The sequence below is a fragment of the Choristoneura fumiferana genome, chromosome Z (assembly GCF_025370935.1).
Source record: "Choristoneura fumiferana chromosome Z, NRCan_CFum_1, whole genome shotgun sequence".
Taxonomy (NCBI): domain Eukaryota; kingdom Metazoa; phylum Arthropoda; class Insecta; order Lepidoptera; family Tortricidae; genus Choristoneura; species Choristoneura fumiferana.
Genome location: NC_133472.1, coordinates 43,674,861 through 43,700,326, shown reverse-complemented (window position 1 = coordinate 43,700,326; position 25,466 = coordinate 43,674,861). Strand labels below are relative to the sequence as shown.

Sequence of the window (25,466 nt, the reverse complement as noted above, 5' to 3'; positions counted from 1 at the left end):
GACCAGCACTGGGAATCGAACCCAGGTCCTCGGTATTCCGTACCGCGTGCTATACCGCTACACCACTGCCGGTCAACCACCACTACTGGTCACTGCTGGTGGACCAGCAGTGGTGTAGCGGTATAGCACGCGGTACGGAATACCGAGGACCTGGGTTCGATATCCAGTGCTGGTCTTATTTTTCTGGTTTTTATGTGCATCTGTATTTCAGTTTGTTTTTTCAATTTAGGTTTTACGGGATGACCGTAAGAGAAAACAAAATTGGAATGGAAATAAAAAATATAAAAAGATTCCAAAAAACCAATCTTGATTTACGTGAAGGTAAATTACAAATCGAAGTCCCTATAATAAATAAGTCGCTGATAAGGTAGGCGGTAGGCGTCGTAATGTACGGTCTGGTACACACGGACCGCATTCCAATTGCAATCCGGCTGTAAAATGGCAGAACTACATCAGAACTGCGTAAGAACTGCACTCCGACTGCCTAAAATGGAGTGGAGTTGTACTAACTGCGCAATAACTGCATCCAAACTCCCATTTTGCAGCCGGATTGCAGTTGGAGTACATGTTTTTGTCAATAATTTACTAGTGCAACCAAGTGCAACCATCATATTTTATTAAAATAATTTATGTTAAATAACTTGGCTGAATGCAAGATATTACCTTTGCCTGCAAAAAAGTGAGAAAATCTAAACTTAGATCGAAACTGTTGCATCTACTATCAGAAATGTCAGTGAAACTGTCAAAGGGATCAAGCAGGGCTACTACGAAACTCGAAACTAGAAGTTCGTGTCGTGCGGTCCCTCTGACACTTATACTATTTAATACGAGAGCGAGAGGGACGGTACGATACGAAATTCGAGTTTCGAGTTTCGTAGTAGCCGCAAGGTTCACCGCATGTTCGCCGTGAGTAGTATAGGTTATACAACGTGCCTACAATTTGTATGGCAGTCGCGGTAGAATCTGGACGAAGCCGTCCGCGTCCGTGAGTAGCCGAGGCCCGCGCCAACCAGCTTGACGTCGTAGTACGAATGTGAAATCCGCTCAGCAGGGCTGCTACGAAACTCGAAGATCGTGGGTTGCGGTCCCTCTGACACTTATACTATTTAATACGAGAGCGAGAGGGATGGTACGATACGAACTTCGAGTTTCGAGTTTCATAGTAGCCGCAATGTTCGCCGCATGTTCGCCGTGAGTAGTATAGGTTTATACAACGTGCCTACAATTTGTATGGCAGTCGCGGTAGAATCTGGACGAAGCCGTCCGCTTCCATGAGCAGCCGAGGCCCACGCCAACCAGCTTGCGGTCGTAGTACGAATGTGAAATCCGCTCAGCAGTGCTGCTACGAAACTCGAAGATCGTGGGTTGCGGTCCCTCTGACACTTATACTATTTAGTACGAGAGCGAGAGGGACCGCACGACACGAACTTCGAGTTTGGAGTTTCGTAGTATCCCTGCTGACTCGGCCCGACTCCGGCCGGTCGATTAGTGTGTGGTAGGTACTTACCGTTTAGGTACTCTAATGCTTCTCATATGTGCTCTGAGTTCACTTATGCGTTTCCTCTTTCGCTTAACTTTTTTAATACTGCGATTACCCATATTATTTGCTCTCAAAAGTAGTACTAGCGCGTTAGAAAAATGTGCACAGGTCCGTCGTCGACTACGTACACGCGTGTACTGGCGACTGGGAAATACTTGGCCGCCGCCGCGCGCTAGAACCGTTTTATTTTGCCAAAGACGAAATAAATTGGTATGATTGATGTACTCAACCTATTGAAAATCTATGAAGCATAAATCTAAATCTACTAAAAACTATTTAATAAAGCAAATTTTGTGTTGATATTCATAATAGTTTTCATAATATTTGGTTTAACGTGTAAATGAAGGCTCTTTTTCAAAAAAATAATCTATCGAGGTTTTTGTCAGCAATCGTGTTTTTGATGAAGTCAAAAACTAGCTAATAGACTGAAAATATACATATAAAAAAATTGCAGTTGTAAGTATTGTGTAAGTATATTTTAAATAGTTTCTAAAATTGTAGTTTTCACTACGTACAGCGCCTTAATGCCGCTCATTATGCACCAGCCACATAAATAACTATTACATAACTAATTTCGCCAAACTATGACGTTTATTGGCGAATATTGCGCTCCCTTAGAACAATTGTACCCTACTTAATTAAAACTAAACTACTTAATGTTATGCTTACCGCCCACGACCGAGCTGTGCTGTCAAGCCCGCACCTTATTCCATTGCAATACGGCGCAAATCCCCACACATCAAAACCTGAATACCTATATGTACCTATTTCCTTTTTGTACAAAGAGTTTTACTACAACAAAAACATGTTCACACAGCATCCTGATAGCCGACAACTTGGTGGTGAAAGTGTCGGACTTTGGGACATCACGGGAGTGGAACGACGTGAGCGCCATAATGTCGTTCACTGGGACAGTGGCTTGGATGGCGCCCGAGGTGATTCGGCACGAGCCTTGCTCGGAGCGCGTCGACGTCTGGTCGTTTGGAGTCGTGCTCTGGGAACTGCTGACACAAGAGGTTAGTGAACTTGGGATTTAGGCTGCACTTCATAAAGAAAGAAAGAAAGAAAGAAAGAAAAGTTTATTTTGGCTCCAAAAATGTACCACCTAAAACTAAGACTAGAACTAGCACTAAAACTATGTTACTAGGTGACACGGCAGGATACCAAAAAGGGTCTCCACTCAGCATGTGTTGCCGCACATTATGTGCAGTAACGCTGGTTTTCTGTGGAGCCCAAACGTTAAATAAACATGTATGCATGAGCCAGTTCCTTTGCCCTAGTCAGACGGAGAAAAAAAAATATTGAAAAAAAAAGAAATTAAGAAACGGGGGAAATTAAGAAACATAACGGGGTGGCGCTGCAAAAACTTCGCTTATAGTTCTCGAATGAACTCAAAGAGCTATTATTAAAGTGTCAACTTTCCGACTGTTCTTCTTTCCCACCAAAGAGTTGTTACAGTCATGTAAAGTGCTCGGTTCGCCAGCTTTTTATCATGAATTTGATCTTAGAACAGCATAAACAAGTTGCAGGTGGTAGGACCTTGTGCAAGGTCCGCCCGGATTGCTACCACCATCTTGCTCGCTAATCCTGCCGTGAAGCAGCAGTGCTTGCACTGTTGTGTTTCGGCGTGGAGAGTAAGACAGCCGGTGAAATTACTGGCACTTGAGGTATCCCATCTTAGGCCTCTAGGTTGGCAACGCATCTGCAATACCCCTGGTGTTGCAGATGTTTATGGGCGGTGGTGATCTCTTACCATCAGGAGACTCACTTGCTTGTTTGCCATCCAGCCGAATAAAAAAAAAAAAAAACTTGCCCCCTACAACCCCGATGTCTATAAAAAAGGCGACCGGACACAGTCTTTAAACAACCGCGCGCAAGTTCTCAACGTTTTTGGGTTCCGTGTGTCACAGACGGTTCTGGCAGAAAATCAGCGCTGCAGGCGTTTAACGCTTCAGCATAATGCTGAGTCAGCGACCGTTTCACTTTCGCGGGGACACACAACATTGTGTATATTGTTTTTAATATTTTCATGTGTTTTTCAGTTTTTTTTTTTGTGTTAATTTTGCTGTATATGTGTGTCTTCTGTGTTAGTGAATAAATGTCTTCTTTCTTTCTTTCATTTACAATAAAATTAACAGACGTCTAAATATTTATGATTTAAACTACCGTATCTGTAAATTGAAACTATATAGTGGCCAATGAACATGTCTTATGAGGAAACTGAAAACCTGCCTATGATAGTTGTGTAGCTTAATTTTTTACTTGTATATTTGCGAAACACGATGAAATAAATTGTTACTATCATTTATGAGCTAAAAGAATTTCCTTGCTCACCCGCGACCTATCACAAACAATTCTTGACAATTGAAGTCTATCACGAACAATTATTGGAGTAGACACATCAACTTATCTATTAAGAACAGTTCTATCAGACCACATTTTTAATTTTCATTATATTTTTACGAAATAATCGAGAAAAACCAACAAAAATGCAACGTTGCCAGCTCAGCAGGTGTAAACGCTCTTAAAACTGGTTTCGCCCGCAGGTTCCGTACAAAAACATGGAGACCCACGCCATAATGTGGGGCGTCGGTACCGACACCATATCCCTGCCGGTTCCGGCCACCGTGCCGGACAGCATGCAGCTTTTGCTGACGCAGTGCTGGAACCGGGTGCCCAAGAACAGGTGAGAATTGCTACCAGCTCCATCACGATCTCTGCCGTAGGACGTCCACTGTTGGACATAATCCATACTAATATTAAATAAATAAATAAATAAATATCACGGAACAATTCACACCAATTGACCTAGTCCCAAAGTAAGCTTAGCAAAGCTTGTGTTATGGGTACTAAGCAACGGATAAATATATATAGATAGATACATACTTAAATACATAGTAAACAAAACACCCAAGACCCGAGAACAAACATTCGTATTTTTCATACAAATATCTGCCCCGACACGGGAATCGAACCCGGGACCTCAAGCTTCGTAGTCAGGTTCTCTAACCACTAGGCTATCTGGTCGTCTGGACAATATTATAAATGCGAAAGTGTGTCTGTATGTCTGTCCGTCTTTCACGTCGTAACGGAGCGACGGATCAACGTGATTTTGGTACAGAGATAGTTTATGGGCCCGAGAGTGACTTAGGCTACTTTTTAGTAGTTTAAGAGTAAATAGCAGCCTAAGGTATAAAATATAACTAAACTTGGAATATTCTGTACAAAATACGAAATCTTTAGAAAAATATTACTTAATTTTTTCGTAATGCTTACGGAACCCTATTTCGGGCGTGTTCGACACGCTCTTGGCCGGTTTTTGATTTTTAAAGTCTTTGATTTTTATAGTTTTAATCCGCATGATTAATATTATTTGAAACCAAGGTTAACTATGCGCCTACTTCACTAATGTAACAATCTTCAGTGACATATGTTATATCGAGTTACAATCAATTATTTGTACCTAAATGATAATGTTGTGAAACGAGAATTATTTTCCCCAGTCGACACTTTCTTGTAGATTTGTCGGTAAATTTTGACATGAGGTTAAAGCTGTCAGGTTTGCTTTGCAACCTCTATGAAAATTGTACTCACGCACCTGTCAGCGTGAAGTAGGGCCATTTCGTTGGTGGACGTCCTACGCTGCACTTGCCGATCCGCGGTCTCCATTCGAGAACTTTTCAGCCCCAAAAGCCATCTGTTCTCAGTGATATATGGTATATGGCCTGCCCTTTGCCAATACAACGAGCTAATTCGCCTGGCTACCGACCTATACTTGGTTTGGATAGGTATTTAACTAAATGTAAACAAACTTCAGCTGCCAATTGACGTTGTTTTGTTTACATTTAGTTAAATACCTATCCGAACCAAGTATAGGAACCTCCACTTTAATTATTAACGAACAGACTACTTAGGATTAAAAATATCCCCCCACAGGCCTCCCTTTAAGATAATAGCAGCCCATCTGGAGATAGCTGGTGAAGAGTTCGTGGACATCCATGACGAGAACTTCAATATGACTCAAGCTGGATGGAAGCGGGAAGTACAGGAGAGCATGGAACAACTGTACACCAAGTGAGTACAGACAGTGTGGTGTAGCCAAGGTGGTCAAAAATATCGGAACGTGCACTATTATTCAAGGCAGATGTTTAAGCAAAGGTTTGAAACATATTTATTGGATTGCCAGAAGCTTCAGGTCAATGCTTGGTACTCGGTATCGCCGGTTCTATTTGACAACCAGGCTGCGGAAATCTTTGTTTTTGCTTTTTTTTTTATTCGACTGGATGGCAAACGAGCAAGTGGGTCTCCTGATGGTAAGAGATCACCACCGTCCATAGACAATTACAACACCAGGGTATTGCAGATGCGTTGCCAACCTAGAGGCCTAAGATGGAATACCTCAAGTGCCAGTTATTTCACCGGCTGTCTTACTCTCCACGCCGAAACACAACAGTGCAAGCACTGCTGCTTCACGGCAGGATTAGCGAGCAAGATGGTGGTAGCAATCCGGGCGGACCTTGCACAAGGTCCTACCACCTGCAAAATGCACCTGCTGCCTGCTTGTATTAGGTACCTATATTCAAAGAATATCTGTTATGTTTGTTATTTGATCCTTAAATTATATATTTTAGTAACTTAGAGTAAAAATTATATGTGACTGAGTGCGTCAACTCCTACTGGTTCCGGCAGAATATCAGCGCTGTGACAGCAATGTCGCAGCACATGCTGAGTCGGCGCCTTTTCGCGGCTGTGCCGTGACAACTTAATTTTCTCAAAAATGTCCGTAAAAGTTGTCATTATTCTTTACATATCAGAAGGTGAAGTGCATAGTTTATGGTCAGCGAAAAATTAAAAAGTTAAAAAGATTGCAGGCGCGCTAGCTCGACAATAATGAATTAGCGCGCCTGCAATCAAGTCACATTTCTTTTTAAAGTTAAAAAGGCCATGGAAATGTTGGCACAAGTCGTATACAGCCAAGTCTAATGGCCGGTATCAGATATTTTGTTGGAACTCCGGACTTTTTTATTGGGTCTGAAATAGCTTGTGGTGTTTTCGGTGGAAAAATACACCTGCAGTTTATTTTTAATGAAAAAAGGCGGAAAAGCATAAGAAAAATATTGGTATAAAATTAAATTGTATAATATATTTTGAGAAAAAGTTTATTCTATTTCAGAATTATTCACCATTTTTGAGAAAAGCTTTATATTAGTCTCGGCTGGAATAGCAATTGCTGGCTTCGTATTAGTTAAACGGACTCGCAAGCTCGTCCGTTTAATACTCATACTCAGCCAGCAATTGCCTACTTCCACGACACTAATCTACTATTAAATATCTAACAATTTGAATCGTTTGTTTATGTAGAATTGTCATGGCATGTTTGTGAATAAAGTTGTTTATCAACTATCTATCTATTATTAAGATTTGAGTTTATGTTTCGATATTTTTGATCGCCTTGGCGGCTCCGAAATATATAAAGGCGACTGTACAGTCAAACAATTTTATTCCTAGGCCACCAGAGAACCATGTCGCAATGAAGTTTAACGTCATTGATAAACGTTGTTGATTTTTATTTATATGAATTTATTTACAAATTAATTACTAATGTAATTTACTAACTAATATAGAATTATTTGCAACATTAGAATAAAATAAAACAATTTAATATGATAGGTTCCATGGTAGCCTAGGAATCATATTGGCTATTCAGAGAGTATTAAAGGCTGGCCAGAATTATAAAAAACCTCGCCATATTGCGGAAAATCAATAGAACTAATTTCTTGCACTGGTAACACTAAATTCAAATGTCATCTGTCTATTGCTGTCAAAGTTTAACGTTGTTTGCGCGTGGTATTTTAAAGTGTTATTTTGTGTTTTTGTGCGTTAAAATGCCGATGATTATCCATAGCCTTGGAAGGAAAATAATTCACAATGTATAAAAGTATTTGTCATAGAAAAAGTGTGAGGGATTAGAAAATATTCCTTTAAATAACATCACCGACACCGCTGTCAACATGACTGGTAGGTACCGTATAGTAAGTGTAAAGAATGTTGCAGTATAAAACGTAGAAGTGCTGCCCTCGCGTCAGGTTTTTTATATTCCTGGTCAGCCTTTACGTAGCATATAGCTTACAGTCGAAACATTTGATTCCTGACCCAGCCACCATTCCTGTTCTCACAGAGTGTCACTATAAATTCCCTTGACAAGCAATCCGATGTCACTATGACTTTCAACGAAAAGGTTCCACAGTGGGTCTCGATTCAGTTGGTTCGATAGTACACGGGTTAAATTGGTAGTTAGAACCTCCTTTTTTGAAGTTTTTTAATAAAACAAACTGATTTATAATAGAAGGCAAGTTTTTGAAAAGACACCTAACCTTTTGCTCTTAGGTCTGAGAAGAATTCACCAATCGACATTCAAGAGACTACCACGCAGCGCCGCGACGAATTAAAACATGCTCGCGACATCAGACAGGTATATGGCCCTATATACTACGAAGGGCTAAATTCTAACTTCGTACCTTGCCATCCCGCTAACGCTGGGGCCCTAGTGAAAAAGGGGTTAATTCTGCAAAATCTGAACAGCTGATTTCGACTTAAACCCCTATACACATAAAATAGAAAGAAGCTGTGTAATTTCTGCAGACTTAAACCCTTTTTCACTAGGGTCCCATTATAGTTGAAGCATTGGGTGCAACAACGGCGTATGTTGTAAAATAGAGTATAATAAAGAACGCCCTTGTCGCTCTCAATGATTCAATACGGTATTTGACTATTTTGTATATGTTTTATAAATTAAAACTACACAATGCCTGTTATCGAATAGAAAAACAATTTTTAAGCTACCTTTACAAATAACAAAGTTATAAAGGTTTGAAATTCAAGATTAGACAGAGAAAGACATACTGGCATGTGACGTCACACGCCAGTACCGCCATACTTGCTGCATAGAGAAAAGCGTTTGAGAAAGAGATAGGTATATAGATTTTAAAAAAAATCACTATAAATCCAATTTTCAACCGATTTAAATTTTCTCTTCGCTAAACACTATCTGTTTATATGTTCATAATAATATTAAGATATGGCAAAATCAGGAGTTGTCAAATACCGTATTAGGGCCCGGAATTTTGCGTGCGGCTATTGACAGATTGTAGGGAGGGAGCACCGCTTTTTATTGATGTTATCGAAAAATCGATAGTTTTTTTTATATTGTACCTTTAATACATAATTGTAAATATATTATATGGCTATGGTAAGAACTAAAGGTATACAAAATAATAATTTCTCTTTTATTTTATCAAAGGGTAGGCAAACAAGCTAAGCCACCTAACGTTAAGAGGTCTCAGAAGGATCTTTTCTCAAGTTATAAAATATAAAGGTATTCGTAATTATAGTGATTTCAATAAAGCAATTTAAACGGATCAGGTTATCTTTCCGTTATTTCAAATTTTTCTCATCATTGACCGCTGAAAAAAGTACCTACGTAAGTGGGCCAATCAACTTTTTTACCAACACTAATCAGTCCGCGACATTTATCAAACAATTGCAAATTTTTGTAAGTTAACAGGTTTTTTCTGTAATTTATTAGATGGTGTACATGAACACATGCCATCCTACGTAAGTTCAACCTATTAAACCGTGTAATATCTTGTTGGAAGTACGATTTTTTGGTAACACCAGAGACAATTTTGGTAACGCAGGAGACGCCCAAAGTGTCTGTAAAATAGTTGATTGGCCCAAGTATCATCGGAAAGTTTGAGGTTGTATTATAATAAAAACATAAATTAAAAAAAAAAACTATCGATTTGTCTAATATCAAAAAGCGGCACTCCCTACAGTCTGTCAATAGCCGCACGCAAAATTCCCGGCCCTACTTATAATATTTAATACGAGAGTGAGAGGGATGGTACGATATGAACAAGGATTTTCGAATTTTGTAGTAGCCCCCCAGTTTAATAAAACTAGTGTTTAACCGCGGGTTCGCACGCAAAAATAACATCGTTGATTACGCTAACATTGCATGTATAATATAAATCTAATTGGGTACCTTAACTTTTCTAGGATGGTCCATATTATATATGTTATCGATAGTAGATTTATAATGTAGCCCATTCCTGTAGAGTTTTTTTTCACTGCGTTTTTTTTGTGATAATAAATTGAAACTTTGTTTCGGCAAACCACACGTTTCGTGGGCTTAATAGCTTTTGTGCCATGGTCTGTGTGATTAAAAAGAGGTCGTATTGACAGCTGTCAGTTGTCAAAAGTCGCCGTACGTACGCACGTGTGTGTATGTGTACAGATGTGTCGTTGTACGGCGAAATTTGACAACTGACAGCTGTCACTACGACTTCTACTTTTTTAAAATCAAACAGACCAAGACACAAAACCTATTAATCTCACGAAACGTGTTTGGCCGAAACAAAGTTTAAATTTATTCTACAAAAAAAACGGAAAGTGAAAAAAAAATCTACATATGTATAGATAGGAGTGAGCTACTTCACAAGTCTACTATCCATAAAAAATATAACATGGACCACCCTAGAAAACTTACGGTATACTAGCGGTTGAAATTTTGAGATATTATTCCGACCCGGGATATAAAGTAGTTATTCCAAATGTCTAACGATCTACATTCCACTAATGTACATCCAAGTCACCTGACCATTTTGTTCTGCTTTCACAGGTGTATGAGAAGCAGTTAGCTCGCGCGAACGAGCTGTACATGGACGCATGCGCCGTCAGACTGCAGCTGGAGCAACGCGAATCCGCTCTGGCCGAGTAAGTCATCCATTCATTCATCCATCTATCCTTCGATACATTCACCTATCTATCCACCCATTCGTCCATCCATCTATCCATCCATCTATCCATCCATCCATCCATCAATCTATCTATCTATCTATTTAGGTATCCATCCATCTAACCATCCATCCATTCATTCATCTATCCATCCATTCATCCATCCATCCACTAATCAATTTATCCGTCCATCAATCTATCTATCTATCCATCCTAACCTAACCATCTATCTATCAATCTACCTATCTATACATCCATCCATTCATTCAACTATCCATCCACCAATCAATCTATCGATCTATCTATCTATCCATCCTAACCTAACCATCTATCTATCAATCTATCTATCTATCCATCCATCTAACCATCCATCCATCTTATAAAGAGTCCATTTACCTCTAATATTTCGTGTTCCATTATAATCTTTTACCGTACAACGGCAAAACCCACTAGACACTGGCAAAACCTCTGATGGACACTTGGACAGAGGCATATTAAAAAAAACTTACTAACTAATAATGTATTATATCCCCCTGTTTCACCACCGATTGATAAAATTTATTTGACGGATAAACGTGATGCCGTCTCTGTTTGTTTTGTTCGAATAGAGGGAGACGGCATCGCATTTATCGATCAAATAAAATTAATCAATGGGTGGTGAAACCGCCCCTAAAACGTTGTATGTACAGTCACCAGCATTAATATATGCCACAGCGGAGCGTGCAAAAATATCTGACACGTCCTTCCGGCCCTAGAAATAGAGTCGTTTTAGATATTTATGCACGCTTGTTGTGTCAGATATTGGTGCTGGTGACTGTACGGGTATCTACATGACACAGTAAAGCGTATAAAAATCCGATACAACTCTATTTCTAAGGCAGGAAGGATGTTTCAGATATTTTTTCTCGCTCCACTGTGGCAGATATTAATTTACGAGTAGTTGAGCTTGTACTGTACCTTCTAGCTTATATGTATTTTTTATGGGCAATAAATGTTTTATTTTTTAACCCCCGAGCCCCCGACGCCAAGGCTCGGATACCGGTTAAATTTCCAAACCGTTATCATGTACTTGGCGCAAAACCTTTTTATTTTGGTTTCGTTCGCGTAACCGTTATTTTTAAACCGGTTTTTAAGGGAACATTTCCATAACTTTCTTGTAAGATTAACCGGTTTAGAACATTAAAAACCGGTTTATTCCGGCGCCGGATAAACGTCGCCGCCCGCCGCCGGCCGGCCAGCTGTCACTCGTCGAATAAACCGGTTTGTTTGGATTATAGTTAAGTTCTTAAAAACGTTCTGGTTCTTATGAAAGTTCGGAGTTAAACCGAAATAAACCGGTATTTTCCGCTAATTTACAAACCGGTTCCGAGCCTTGCCCGACGCAACAAGTTTGACTGCTATGTGTGTCTGTCTGTGGCACCGTAGCTCTTAAACGGGGCAACCTATTAGAATGCGGTTTTTTTACTTGAAAGCAGGTGCTCTAGCGATGGTTCTTAGATATGTTTTATCAAAATCGGTGTCAACCGTTTTTGTGATATTGAACTTTGAAGTGACAATTTCGGGGGTTTTTCCAACCTTTTGTCGGTTATCATCCAGTCTTACTTTTCCTTGTAAGAGTTATATGTATAAAAACATCTTTCAGGCGTGAAAAAGCCCTAAAAGCATGCCGTTGCGGCGTCCGCAAATTCAAATACCAGCGGCAGACTTCATCGTCTTCGGACGGCAAATGTCAGCTGGAGCCAGTCCACCGACGGAAGAAGAAACGTGACACTGTACTCGCTAACGAAAAGGAACAGGTCAAGACGTACCTCATGGACATGGAACAGGAAACACAGAACAACAATGAGGGCAAAGAGGTAGAAACGGTGGTCGAGCAAAACGGAAATATCGGGTTGAAGGATGCGATCAACGATAATTACTACCCGGACGTGGCTCAAGTATAAATAGGTTAGTTGTTTTATAATTTGCAGACTTTTTTTTCGCAACGCGTGATTCGAACTATTCTTTAACAGCGGGTGTTTAAAATTGAATTGCACTGAAGTTGCAATTACCCTTGTCCATCGGGTTATCAAGTTTTCATCGGTGTTTAAAATGTGGTAAATTGACAACATTTCATATTTCTGAGCCTATTTTATCGGTACCAAGTTTTTTGTTTGAAAATAATTCGCCGATGTTTTTTCACTAAGTCTAGTAGTTCTACGATAGAATAGACCCTTTGTCGATTAAAAAAAAGGGATGGCTTTATTTGAAGGTTATGTACTTCTATTTCTATTTTTATGTTCTTTATTTTTCTTTCATTCTTAGGTTTAAGTTTTTATAATAGTTATAAAAAGTAAAATACAGAAAAGTACATACAAAATAAAAATATTATAAAAACCTAACCTAGTTTGCCGCCGGTAACGGGGCAGGGCCCAAGCTACCGGTGGTCAGGGCCCTCCGGACGATGCGTGCCGTGTCCAGAAGTACCGCCTTCTGTATCTGGCCCTTGATCCAGCCATCTAGCGAGAGTCTCTTGAGATGTTGGTCGAGACTCTTCGCTATTAGACCGTTTGCCGAAACGACTATCGGGACAATGATCGTCGAGTCAACATCCCACATAGCAGTCACCTCGTGAGCCAAGTCAAGGTACTTGCTGAGTTTGTCCTGTTTTTATTATTATTATTCTTATCCATGTCACGCCACGTCATGTAATGTCACGAATAAATGTTTACTTTCTTTCTTTCTTTCTTAATTGACAATGTCATGACAGCTTAAAAGTTAAAAGGCATTTCACCTATTGCGTTGAAGAATTCATATATATTTTTAAAATTATTTTAATTATTGCAGTGGCCACCGGGCAAAATTCTTTCGAATCATGTTTAAATTTTCAGATTTAATAACATCGACATCTATGTACCTTACGGCACTAGACTGGCTGTTTGGAACAAAACGCGCGGCGCATCAAGCATCAATATTACTTTGACACAACCGCTGTCACGGACGTCAACAGACTATAGTGAACTGTTCACAAAACCGCGCTGTGAACTGTTTTTGTGCGCCGTTTTGATGTAAGAAACATGCAGTCTAGTACACAGATGTCAATGTGTAATAAAAATGGAATGTTGTCAATTACTCGTTTTTAAAACCAAACTTTGACCCCCTGCTTCATCATCCATTAATTATATTGATTTGACGGATAAATGTGATGCCGTCTCTGTTTGTGTTCGAATAGACGGAGACGGCATCACATTTAACTCAAACTAATCCATGGATGGTGAAACAACCCCTAAATAACCAATATGACTGTTTTACTGATAAAAGGTCTGTAAAAAACACAACCCCGCTGGTTGCTTAGAAAAACAAACATGTTTTGTTTATTGTTTTTTTAAATGCCCAGCGGTTTATCCTAGAATTTTCCGAGTTACTAGGTCTTCATTGGAAGGCCAAAAGGATCTCATTTTTAAATACTTTATTTAGTTCTTGACCAATAAAAAGTAGTTTTTTTTTTGTAAAAAAAAGTAGGTACCTAAATAGAGGTAGCTTTATTGTTCCCTGATTGGTCTTTTGGTTCACTCTCATCGAGTATTCTTTTTATTATGGACAAAATAACTGTAATTTTCTACTATTCTTATATTAAAAAATTTGAGCACATTATTATAAATTATTTTCGAACGATATTTTCTACGTAATAGAATAATTGGTCTAAATAATTCAAAAATATCTTAAATCAATCGTTCTTCAACGAATTTGTACGAATTTAATTATCAATTGACCAATCAGAGAATACCTACAATAGAACTACATTCTTTAAAAATGATATTAAAGCTTTATAGTACAATTAAAAAGATATTATACTTTGAAATGTTGGTATATTGATGGTACTTCACTTAGGCAGGTTCTGCGGTTATATTGTGTATCTCACAGTGGCGTTGCGTTGTGACAATTCAATCCCCACCGGGTTGTCCAAAATTTTCGCATGACATCAGTAAAGATAAACAAGCCATGGCTTGTGTACGCTAACTCCGAAGAGTTGCATCAGAAGCAGAGCTCGGCAGGGTGAGCCATTTTGACGTCACTTATGTCAAGTGTAGATATTAATATAGATACACCTAAGAAAGAAATATTAAAAGAAAATAAAATTGTATTAATTAGAATTAAACTAATATTACAATATTTTCTTTTAATTATATTATTAATGATTTATTCGCTTACTTCAAATTGAGGGGCTACTTACAAAATAACACAAACAAACAACAACCAACGGCATCCTTAAACAGATTTATTGCCTATCTAAAGAGGTTTGATTATATCATATCACTTTATTAACTTTAATAGTATGATATGGATATAGGTACATATTATTTAAAGACGTTTGCTTTAAAAAACTTGCTATAAATCTCATTTGTTTTAATGGCGACGTAAAGCGGTAAGGCAGCCAAAATAATTTCTTTATTTATTAAATTATACCACATATACCATTGAACGACAAGGCATGTCCATGTTATGCAAACTGAAAACAGCTCACCCCCGCCGAGCTCTGACAGAAGACATACGTAGTTCACGCTCCGGGTCGCTACCGAAATTATTCACTCCACGCCACTACCTGAGAGATATAATCTCGTACGATGACCTTGGACTATACTACAAATATAATACTCACTATCAATCTCGGATATTTTACTTACTAATTTTTGTATTTATTTTTACGATTTTTTTGCAATTATTTTACTGTAAATAGATCACTGAAGTTGAATATAATTTCATTAAACAATAATGTCGTCGATATAGTTGTGTCTGTCAACTTGGAAATTCCACTTTTGCGACATATTTATTTGATAGTAAGAGTAGTAAGACCTTACTTCAGATAGATGGCGCTGAGAGTAGTAGACAGAAGCGTGTGTGTTCTGTCGCTGCATCGGATCATGCATTTCAGTTGTTCTATAAGGATCGTTATTAATAAAAACAACGGTCATCCTACGAAATCCTAGCACTTTATAGCCGCGTCGAGCCACCGCCTAATCTAATCTTGCCTGGAAAAGTATTAAAATCTCAATTATTAAAGCATGCCTTCAAAGTACAATTTGATCTGATTTACGTCAATTTCTGTAGAAAGCTTTCGTAAGATTTTTTTTTTTAATTCGGCGTCGAAATTTAATGGCTAGTAGTAAACGAATGGACCAAAGCGTTGGAAATATCGCCAGAATGCTGGAATGTGGTTTACTATTTTAGCTTTCTCGTCCCGTGTTCGAGTAATTAAATTACATAGAGATGTGTCGACTCGGAAAACAATTATCAACAGCATTATACTCTTATCAGTCACGAACTTCGTTAAGAGAAGTTTCCCTGCCGGCTGCGCGGCCGCGTTAGGTATTCGTTTGGGATATTGCTGTCTTTATCGCTCTTGACATAAACGCTCGCAGCCGTCCCCCCCATGCCTTCCGCAACGACGTCCGTAATTTATATTGAGATAGGCTTTTCAAGATTTGGGCGGTTGAATTTTGGGTTTCATTGTCCTCATATTATACGAAAAGTATAGCACAGAAATCAATGATATTTTACAATCAAGATAGATGTTCATTATATTTTCTATACCTGTGGTTTTTTTAGATTTTTGTAAAAATGCTTTATTAGTCTGTAATTCTCGTGCAAAGTTGACATCTTTTTTTTGACGACTTTTGAGCTCCTGTAATTCTGATATTACACATTTATATGAAAATCTGAAAAACCACAGCCATAGATAATTACGTCTAGTCCATACTTACAAAATTTCATCTATTTCTGTTGCCTAGTTTTCAAATGAGACCGGGGCTACGTTTGTATGGAGAATGCAACGAAGAGACTTCTCTTAAGCTGATTCTTAGAGCAATTTTTGCTCCACTGTCATAAACTGTGTAGTAAGTATTAATACCGAGTTGATACATCACTAGTACTAGCTACAGAACAAGTGGGGATGCTCAAGTGATATTGTTTACTTTTTTTGCGCTCTTTGACCTGCCCCTCCAATCTCTATGGCGTCAGGTGCACAGATATTTCCGACATTTGTGCGTGCACAGACTTGAACAGTCGCTACTACTATACTACTAATTTCAGATGGTCGCCATAAAACAATCTCAAGTACTTATGTGTACATAAAAAATGTTATAACTATTTTAATTTAAAAAAAGTTTTATTTACAATTTTATTATTTATATTCTAAATGTAAGCATTCCATTTTATAGGCAATTATTTTTTAAGTGTAATTATGTTACCCACAGACATTTTAAACGTTCTACTTAATTTTGTATGTTTTTATTCCTTATTTGGCCTTCTATCTTGAGATTCTCGAGTTAAATTGAAATCTCCTTAGTTGTAGGTAAAAATGCTCATTTACGAGCTATAAATTATATTTTAAGTACCTAAATAAGTTTAGGCTGGCCTAAAACTTAATTTGTACCAGCTGGTTTATTTATAGCTGTTAGAGTTTAATGTAAAATTTTATTTTATTTTTTTAGTGTTCCTAATTTGTTTTTGAAAATCGGGATCAATCGGTTTCTTTTTGGTGAAAGGCAAACGTTGACGTCCATACAAAACCGAATTTGTGTACAGAATTTAGTACGTCACCTTCGAGGCGATGATTGTATGAGAAAAACTAAAAGTTACCTAATTAATGGTGCATTTACCTTCAGACATTGATACACACTGGCTCGCGCTCAACCAATGAAAGGTGGCATTGTTACGCACACATGCAAGTGAGTAAGGTAAAAGCGCCTGCACTGATCAAATTTATTTCAAAGATACCTACAACTATTATTTTTTAATTTCTCAAATAGTTAGACAGATTAACCAGTTTTAAGCTTATAAGTTAAAAAAATACTCGTAATAATCTTTATAGTTTTTCTTTCACAGTCGTCGTCTTAACCAAAATGTCAATGTTTGGATTCTTTTACCCAGTTATAATCGTTTACCTGTAATTAAAATGTGATTTATATTGCCTCTTCGGAAAAATTCATGAAAAATATTTTTATATAATTATATTTTGCGGCAAAACCAGTGGTAGGCCCACTGTCTTGCATATAAATGGTAGCGTAAGTGGCAGTCGATTTGGACACTTGTGCAAAACTTTAACCTTTTCACCAACGCAATTTTATTTGGAAAAAAATCTAATGGGCCTGAATTTTTATCTAAAGAAATATAGCTTGAACTCTCCGACCGAACCGACGTGAATTTCGGCGTTAAATTGGCGGTTCAGTAGACAATCTGCTGAAACCAAGACCCAAAGCAAACTTGGATCGTGAGATTTATGCAACAAACGGGTACAATCGGCGAGCACGTTATTATCTCGCATGAAATATAATAGATACTCTTTTTTTATCGAACAATCGCTCTTTAACACAAATACAAAGCGAAATGTATAAAAAACAGCAAATTTCAAAAAATACACTTGAATAATTAAACGGCTGAAAATAAAACTGAAAGTTTCAGTTGCGAATGAAAAATAATCTGAAAAGGTTAAATGGCTAAAGTGTCCGAATTTGCTCTTAGAAAGTATTAATAAATTAATATTGAATAAAAGTGTCAACTTACGGGACTAGCCCGTCCGCAAGCTTCACTTCCAACCAAATATTCAAACTGTTACCATTTTTTTTTCGGCGCCATTTTTATGTGAGTTGTCTACCATGTCTGTTTAGGGTATGAACGCGTGATTATCGATTGTGTGTTTGCCATGAAGGTTTAAGTTGCACAAGGTTAAAGCGGCAACAGGTTAAAGTTTGTAAAAAGTGAACTATAAAGTTTCAGAGATTATTATTTTTTATTAAATAATTGATATTGACTAGTAAAAGTAACATGTAATGAATAAATTTCTCATCCAAATTGCAGAAAGGACCAGAGATCAGATAGAGCTATATTAATCAATGTAATGTAACGTAATGTTATTCACTCGATCGATAACTCGCATGCTTAGGGAAATCAAATGTGTTTGTCTTTATAAATATTTTCTTATGGTGCTGTTATTATTTGACATTCCTAATTATAAGTAGGTTTACTCAAATCTGTGGATAGTCTGAATTTTTGAAGTGTATTTACTCTAACCTTTTCAAATGTTGACTTTTTATGTACAGGTTTCTACTGACTTTTTTATAAAATAGTCAAAGACAAGTTTTTTTTTTTTTTAGTTTGTACACCCTCATCATCCACAAATTTGTCCGCTTCTGTTCCGAATCCGAAATTTAATTATAGAACTTGGTATCGTGCCATCGCGCTCACGCTAATAGTATTTAATTGGAGAGACAGAGATGGAATTTCGTAGTAACCTCAGGGTACTTTACCCAGTTTTGTAGCTACGGACTGTCCATTCGTCTCCTCATGCAATAGACTACGTCCCTCCTGTTATCCCTGAGACGTGATTCAATGAGGGCTATCGTTTTTTGTCTCACTAGATGGCGCACTGTTGCGTGAGGTTTTTAAGTATGGCTTTCAAAGTCTGTTATTACGGGCGTGAAAACAAAGTTTAGATTAAAATCTTATTTAATACACCTTAAAACCGTACCATAAAATATCGAGCATGCCACAGTGTTGCATGGTCCCCGTTTTGTTCGGAAAAAAGGGAGGACAAAGGTTTCCGAAAGACAAAACTGTCTCAAAACACAGACATTCATTGCCCTGGAACGCATATTTGCCATAATTAATTTCAGATATTGCAAAATATTCACAAAATTATTCTAATTCTAAATAAACCCGCGTAGCTCACCCAAAAACTATGAGATTTGACATTTCGGAGACCTCACGCTACACTAGCGCCTCTAGCGGCGAATTCATACGCGATAGCCCTCATTCTCCTCGGCAGTTGTTTTTAGATAAGGTCCTCACTGAAAATCAGCGCCACGGCTTGCCGTGGCATTATGCTGAGTGGGGACCTGTTTAGCGTCATGTATGTTTTATATTTGTTCTGTCTGTTTTTATGGCGTTAAATAAATGTATTTTCTTTCTTTCAGCTGTCGAAAATGGACGCTAGTTGGTGCTAGTATCGATAAGTCTGTTTGACAACTTTGACGTTTGTGTCACGTTTATGATTGGTTAAATGGGTCGATCACCTTTTTGCTCTCTCGTTGCTATAGTTACGCTCTCCTGAGTCACTCTTTAAACAGTAAGTTTATAGAATTCAAATTTGCCAAATATGCATTTTCGTGGTAGTTTTAAGGCCCTAATAATTGGTAATCTAATAAACATGTTACGTCATGTGACAACATTTCTTCTATTAAACTCTATTTACTTTTGCCCCCTCGCTGAGGGGACAGAATAAATAATAAATAAATAAATAAATATCACGGGACAATTCACACCAATTGACCTAGTCCCAAAGTAAGCTTAGCAAAGCTTGTGTTATGGGTACTAAGCAACGGATAAATATAATTATATAGATAGATACATACTTAAATACATATTAAACACCCAAGACCAGAGAACAAACATTCGTATTATTCATACAAATATCTGCCCCGACACGGGAATCGAACCCGGGACCTCAAGCTTCGTAGTCAGGTTCTCTAACCACTAGGCCATCTGGTCGTCTAAATACAGAGAGAGAGATAGAATAACAACAAGAAATAGATGATCCACTCAAATAATGAGGGTTTTCACAGAGGCGAAATATCGCTAGATGGCGTTAGTGTCGTGAGCTCCGTTTGACGTTTGCTCGTGATTGGTTGAATAACTAAATGAGCCAATCGCAAGCAAACGTCAAACGGACCTCACGTCACGGTACTAACGCCATCTAGCGAAATTTCGCCTCTGTGAAAACCCTCATTAAAAGCAATCTCAATCAAGTATCGTCAAACGGACCTCACGATTCTAACGCCATCTAGCGTTATTTCGCTTGTCAAGAAATCCTCATTGATATCCATTTGAGTAATAAATAATAATAAACCTTCAATAATGCGTTCAAAAACCATAAATTGTGACCCGCATAAAGATAAACTGTCATAGACACCCTCATTGCAAGATTTTATTAGCAAAGTCAGTGGAACCCTAGCACCATCTCGATGCTTCCTATTACCTTGTCAGATTGTTTTTGACATGTTTACAACTCGTTTTGATACATGCCCGAAACTTGGATATTGGCGGTAATAGTTATAAAATAAATGACTTGTATTAACTATCGCATTGTCTGACACATCATCTGATTGCTTAGGTACTGGAATTAATATTCACAAAAGCGAATGTTTAATTTTTTCTTAATTCCATGGTTAGCGGAGCCCCTTTAAGCTAAGTGTACGAAATCTGGGGTCATTTTAAACAAAAAATTAAAATCATTTGGTTGTGCCCTAAGAGCTATCTTCATACCAAATTTCAAGTTTCTAGGACGACAATGCCTTATGGTGTTTTTGGTTGCAGCTAGTTGTATGGCTAGATATTTTTTAAGGACTACATCTTTTGATTGTGATGACTTAGAATTTTACATGATGGTTGAGTATTGATTGTTTATTTTATCATAAAGTGCTATTACTGTTACTGTCAGTATCCAAATTTGGCAATATAAAAAGACATCACATTCTTGATACTTTCATGGTAAAGTCAATTTTGTAATTGCCTCAAAATTCCCACCGGAATGCTACCTCAGTAGTAATTGAAATCAAAAGAATGGTGGTCTAAAATGTAACTAAATTGCATATTTTGAGTGACCTTCGCGTAGACAGTGGCGCGGCGATGCGTTTTTCATCTTGATAGATAGCTTCGGGTTTTGATACTGTATTAAGTTTACTTGTATATGACAAGGTAACTATTCTAATAGCCTTTTTTGCGCCAACAATGTATGTACAAGGCTCGTAACGATGAGATTGAGCTGTATGGCGCCACTGTGTCATTGTACGATGAACTGACAAAATCGACAGGTGTCAAAAATGGTAATCCTGTTTTCTGTAACAGGCTAGTTGGCCCTATCTTTAGGTCAGTTTGACAATTTGACATTTGTATCACCAGCCAATCGCAAGCATGGCTAGCGTCAAACGTAGCTCAAGATACTAACGCCATCTAGCGACGTTTCGCCAGCAGAAACCCTATTTGACGCTTCTCAGTTGTCAAAATCTTTGTAGAATAAACGGTCAGTGCTATCTCTAGTCTCTACTCTATTCTCTTATGGCGTTGAAAAGGCCAACGTGTCAGGTTGATCGAACCAAACTTGAAACTTAATTACCCCTAGATGGCGTTGGTATCGTGAGGTCTGTCTTGCAATTATACTCGAGTCCAGAATTCGGCGAACCAACTTGACAGTTCATTACACACAGTTACACCAGTGCTGTAATATCGATATTAAAAAAATATATATCTATGTTAGAAAAAAACTCAATACGAAATAATAATAAAATAAATCTTTTATTTGAAAGATTTCGAAAATAAATTTGAACATCGGCAAGGACGCCATCCGCCATTTTGTTTTATTGACATTTCATATATGTCATTCGACTTAACTGCCATCGGCTTGCTTGGAATTATTTCTATTATTGTGAAATTATCCTTACGAAAATAAAGTCCAAAAGTTACAAACATTTTCATTCCGCGTCTACACAAGGTTATATCGACAAATTTGTTTTGAAATATTCCTATACCTATTTGTTTTTGCTGTCTGGTAACATTTTCAGTTGTCAATCTAGTTCGCCTAATTTAGACTCGAGCATAGCTGATCTAGATATTTAACTAATCACAAACGTGATGCGAATGTCATAGTTGTCAAAAGGACCTTACGACGCTAGTTTGAACGCTAGCGCCAACTAGCCTGCCACAGACCTCATAGAAGACCAACATTTTTTTTTTCTTTTACAATGACTTCCTGGCACGTTGTACATACTTGCATCTGTTGAACCTTATGAGATTTTCACTGTAGATAAATGGTACTATTTTGATATTAAAACTGGGACCGTTTTACGATTCATTTGTAATAAATCTTTGTTAATTTAAATAAGTAAAATGTGCTCTTTATGTGTCGCGTGCATGTTAAAATTGTATTTAAATTAAAATCTATCGTATGTGATCTACATAGTTTGGGACCTTAGAATATATAGTGTTATTTTTGATTTCCGTTACCTATAAGGGAGTTCCTCAGGTCAAATTTATTTAGTTCCTCCAAGACACTAGTGGCCTAACTTTTACTGTTTTAAGATGTAAGATATAGAAAGGTTTTTAATTTATGACGTTTTTTAAAGTCCGTAAGTAATTAAAGTATAATTCGTACATATTTAGCAATAGGAGGTAAAGAAAGTAAGTTTTTTTGATGACTTCTATAATATGACTCCTATTGTTATGTAACTCGTCAATTTGTTCTTTAAAAATGATTGTGGCAAGTAAGAATGTTTTTTTTTATTTGGCCAAAATGTTAATTACAAAGTAGTTTCTATCAACGAAGCCGCCGAAGTTAATGGAAATTGAAAAAAAATCACGCGGACACTCCACTATGATCTATTTGTTATCTCACTCGAAAATTCGTTGGCGATACACGTCATGTTGTGAGTTAGGGTTTTTTATTGCAGGCCAAATACCGCTAGATGGCGTTAGTGTCGTGTGGTCCGTTTGACGTTACACTTTTGCTTGTGATTGGCTCATTCAGTTATTTAACTAATCACAAGCGTGCCGCAATGTCAAAGTTGTCAAACTGACCTCATGCACGACACTAGCGCCACCTACCCTGTCACAGAAACTCCCAGAGGGCCTACTCCGTTTTTCGAATTTCGTAGTAGCCCCGCAGTTTGTTTACTAAAGTATGCCTAGTCAAACCTGAATTATCCTGTGTAAAGTTATTCTTTCTGGTTTCTTCTATATTCTATGTTGAATTTGGATTTAAATTATGCTACTGTAAAGTTCGGTAATGTCCGGTTCACATTATTCCAGTAAAATCGTGCCAGCACGGAACTCGAAGTTCGTGTCCTCTCGCTCTCGTATTAAATAGTGTAAGTGTCAGAGGGACCGCACGACACGAACTTCGAGTTTCGAGTTTCGTAGTAGCCCTGCAGTAGCGATACATTGCGGGGTCAAAATCCAAACGAGTTACACAAGATCGATCGAGCGCCGCAGTGTCAGGCTATTGGAACGGTTTTACTGAAATAATGTGAACCGGGCATTACACAGGAGAGAGACCAGATTTTTAACCCTCGCTCGGTCCCAGTCTTGGTGTATAGAATAAGTGAAGGGTCCACGGAAAGAACATGCCTAGTCACCTTTTTTTTTAATTGAGATTTTAATCTCAAAATGTAGAGCTCACAAAGTACTATGACTTACCACTGAATTAAATAATCTGAAAACAATACAAAATCTATTTTTTTATCTTTTAAATAAATGGTAACCATAGTAATTGTTCGTGATGACTAACTTTCAAACCGCTATAACTCAAAAAGTTGCTTAGGTGACTAGACACGTGCTTTCCGTGGACCCTTGAAGTGCGTTCTAGTCTCATTTGAAATGTATTTGACGGTCATTCTGATAAACAAAATAAATAAGTGATCACTACTTATTGTTTTATTTACAATCGCATGTTGTTGTTGCCACTACATTTGTTACGATTGGTTTTTTGGAGTCTTTTTGTATTTTTTATTTCAACTCCAAATTTGTTACTTTTACGGGTATCCCGTGAAACCATATCGAAAATACAAACTGAGACATGGATGCACAGAAAAACCAGAAAAAGAGACCAGCACTGGGAATTGAACCCAGGTCCTCAGCATTCCGTGCTGCGTGCTTTAACCCCTACACCACTGCTGGACAGGAATCTAGACACGAATTTTTCCTATGCATACATATCTCAGGTTGCTTATTTCTACTTTGCTACCTAAGCAGCAGCACTAGCGACATCTATGTGCCGTCGACAGACGTCACACTCTTTCGGAAACCGCTCACCCAGACGAGAGAGAAAATGATAACATATTAATTGTCCCGGAACGTGAGTTGTTTTAAACCGAGTTTAGCTCGACATCATCATCCCAGCCTATATACATACGTCCCACTGCTGGGCACAGGCCACCTCTCAGAACGAGTGCTTGGCTATAAGCGCGCCTGCAATCTTTTTAACTTTTTAATTCCTCGCTGACCATAAACTTACCCTTCTGATATGTAAGGAATAATGTAGAATTTTACGGACATTTTTGAGAAAATAAACATATTAATTGTCCCGGATAACTCACGTTTTAAACCGAGTTTAGCTCGACATGTTTCGGGCTAATTCGTAGCCCTCCTTCTAAGAGCGGCGCGACTCGGCGGCTGCTGCAACACGCGCACCGTTCTCAGGGACATCATTTAGTATGAGTGTGTCTCACGGTGGTTTCATGTTCTAAGTAGATAGGATGTTTACCGACTTACCGTAAACTGCTACAACTTTGCCCTCTGGCCCCAACATTGCCTATAAGAGTGCCAAGTTTAAAACCTATAAGAGTGCTAAGTTATCGGCTCTAAATCAACTCGGGCAATGTTGGGGCCAGAGGGTAAAGTTGAAGCAGTTTACGGTACCAACTAAAGAGCAAGAGTAAGTACGTAAATACATACCCTATATCAAGCAATGTAGGAGCAAAGCGCTTCGAAAAATTCCAAGGGCATAATATGACAAAGGCATTATTAACCGACTTCAAAACAGGAGGAGGTTCCCAATTCGAGTGTATGTTTCTTTTGTATGTCTGTTACGCGATAGCTCCGCCAATTGTGAACCGAATTTTAAAACTATTTTGTAGTTCTCAAGGAAATACTTCCGAGGTGGTCCCATTGACACCAAGTCAGGCTCTGATGAAGGGATTTTAGAGAAATCGAGGGCTACCCTCGAATTTTTAAAGCACACCTATAGCGATTTTGGCATTTTTAACATCAAGTCAAGTATTTACATTCTGAAAGTATCATTTGGTGAACTGGACCCTGATAAAGAAGACCGTGGGTACCGGTACTCTGTTATAAAATGATATAACTATGCTGTGTTTGAGCTTAATAGAATCTTTGTGAGATGCACTTTGGCTACAAATCACTAAAAAGTATGTTTTTTTTAACAAAAAATGGAACTGACTTCAAAAACCTTGAATTTTGAAGTCGGTGCCTCAGCACGAGCCAGCAGGAGTGATTGAAGCCCATATAGTTTGTAGGTGAGGTGACGACTATAGTCTCACTCCTTATTAAATTATTTTCCAGGTTTTTGAAGTCTGTTCCATTT

General features: G+C 38.0%; 2 protein-coding genes across 2 annotated transcripts in view; one reads left to right on the top strand and one right to left on the bottom strand.

The window, feature by feature from the left end:
• The window catches only part of LOC141437892 (mitogen-activated protein kinase kinase kinase 13-A-like), a 33,717-nt gene extending 9,929 nt beyond the window's left edge, over positions 1 to 23,788 (top strand). The window contains exons 4-9 of the mRNA XM_074101458.1: positions 2,358 to 2,556; positions 4,087 to 4,226; positions 5,477 to 5,614; positions 7,928 to 8,012; positions 10,221 to 10,315; positions 11,979 to 23,788. Coding sequence (XP_073957559.1) covers positions 2,358 to 2,556; positions 4,087 to 4,226; positions 5,477 to 5,614; positions 7,928 to 8,012; positions 10,221 to 10,315; positions 11,979 to 12,279 — 958 coding nt within the window. The 3' untranslated portion in view covers positions 12,280 to 23,788. The remainder of the gene's footprint in view (positions 1 to 2,357; positions 2,557 to 4,086; positions 4,227 to 5,476; positions 5,615 to 7,927; positions 8,013 to 10,220; positions 10,316 to 11,978) is intronic.
• Positions 1 to 25,466, bottom strand: part of LOC141437922 (solute carrier family 35 member C2-like) — a 309,412-nt gene that overhangs the window by 158,731 nt on the left and 125,215 nt on the right. The gene's annotated exons all lie outside the window — the stretch shown is intronic.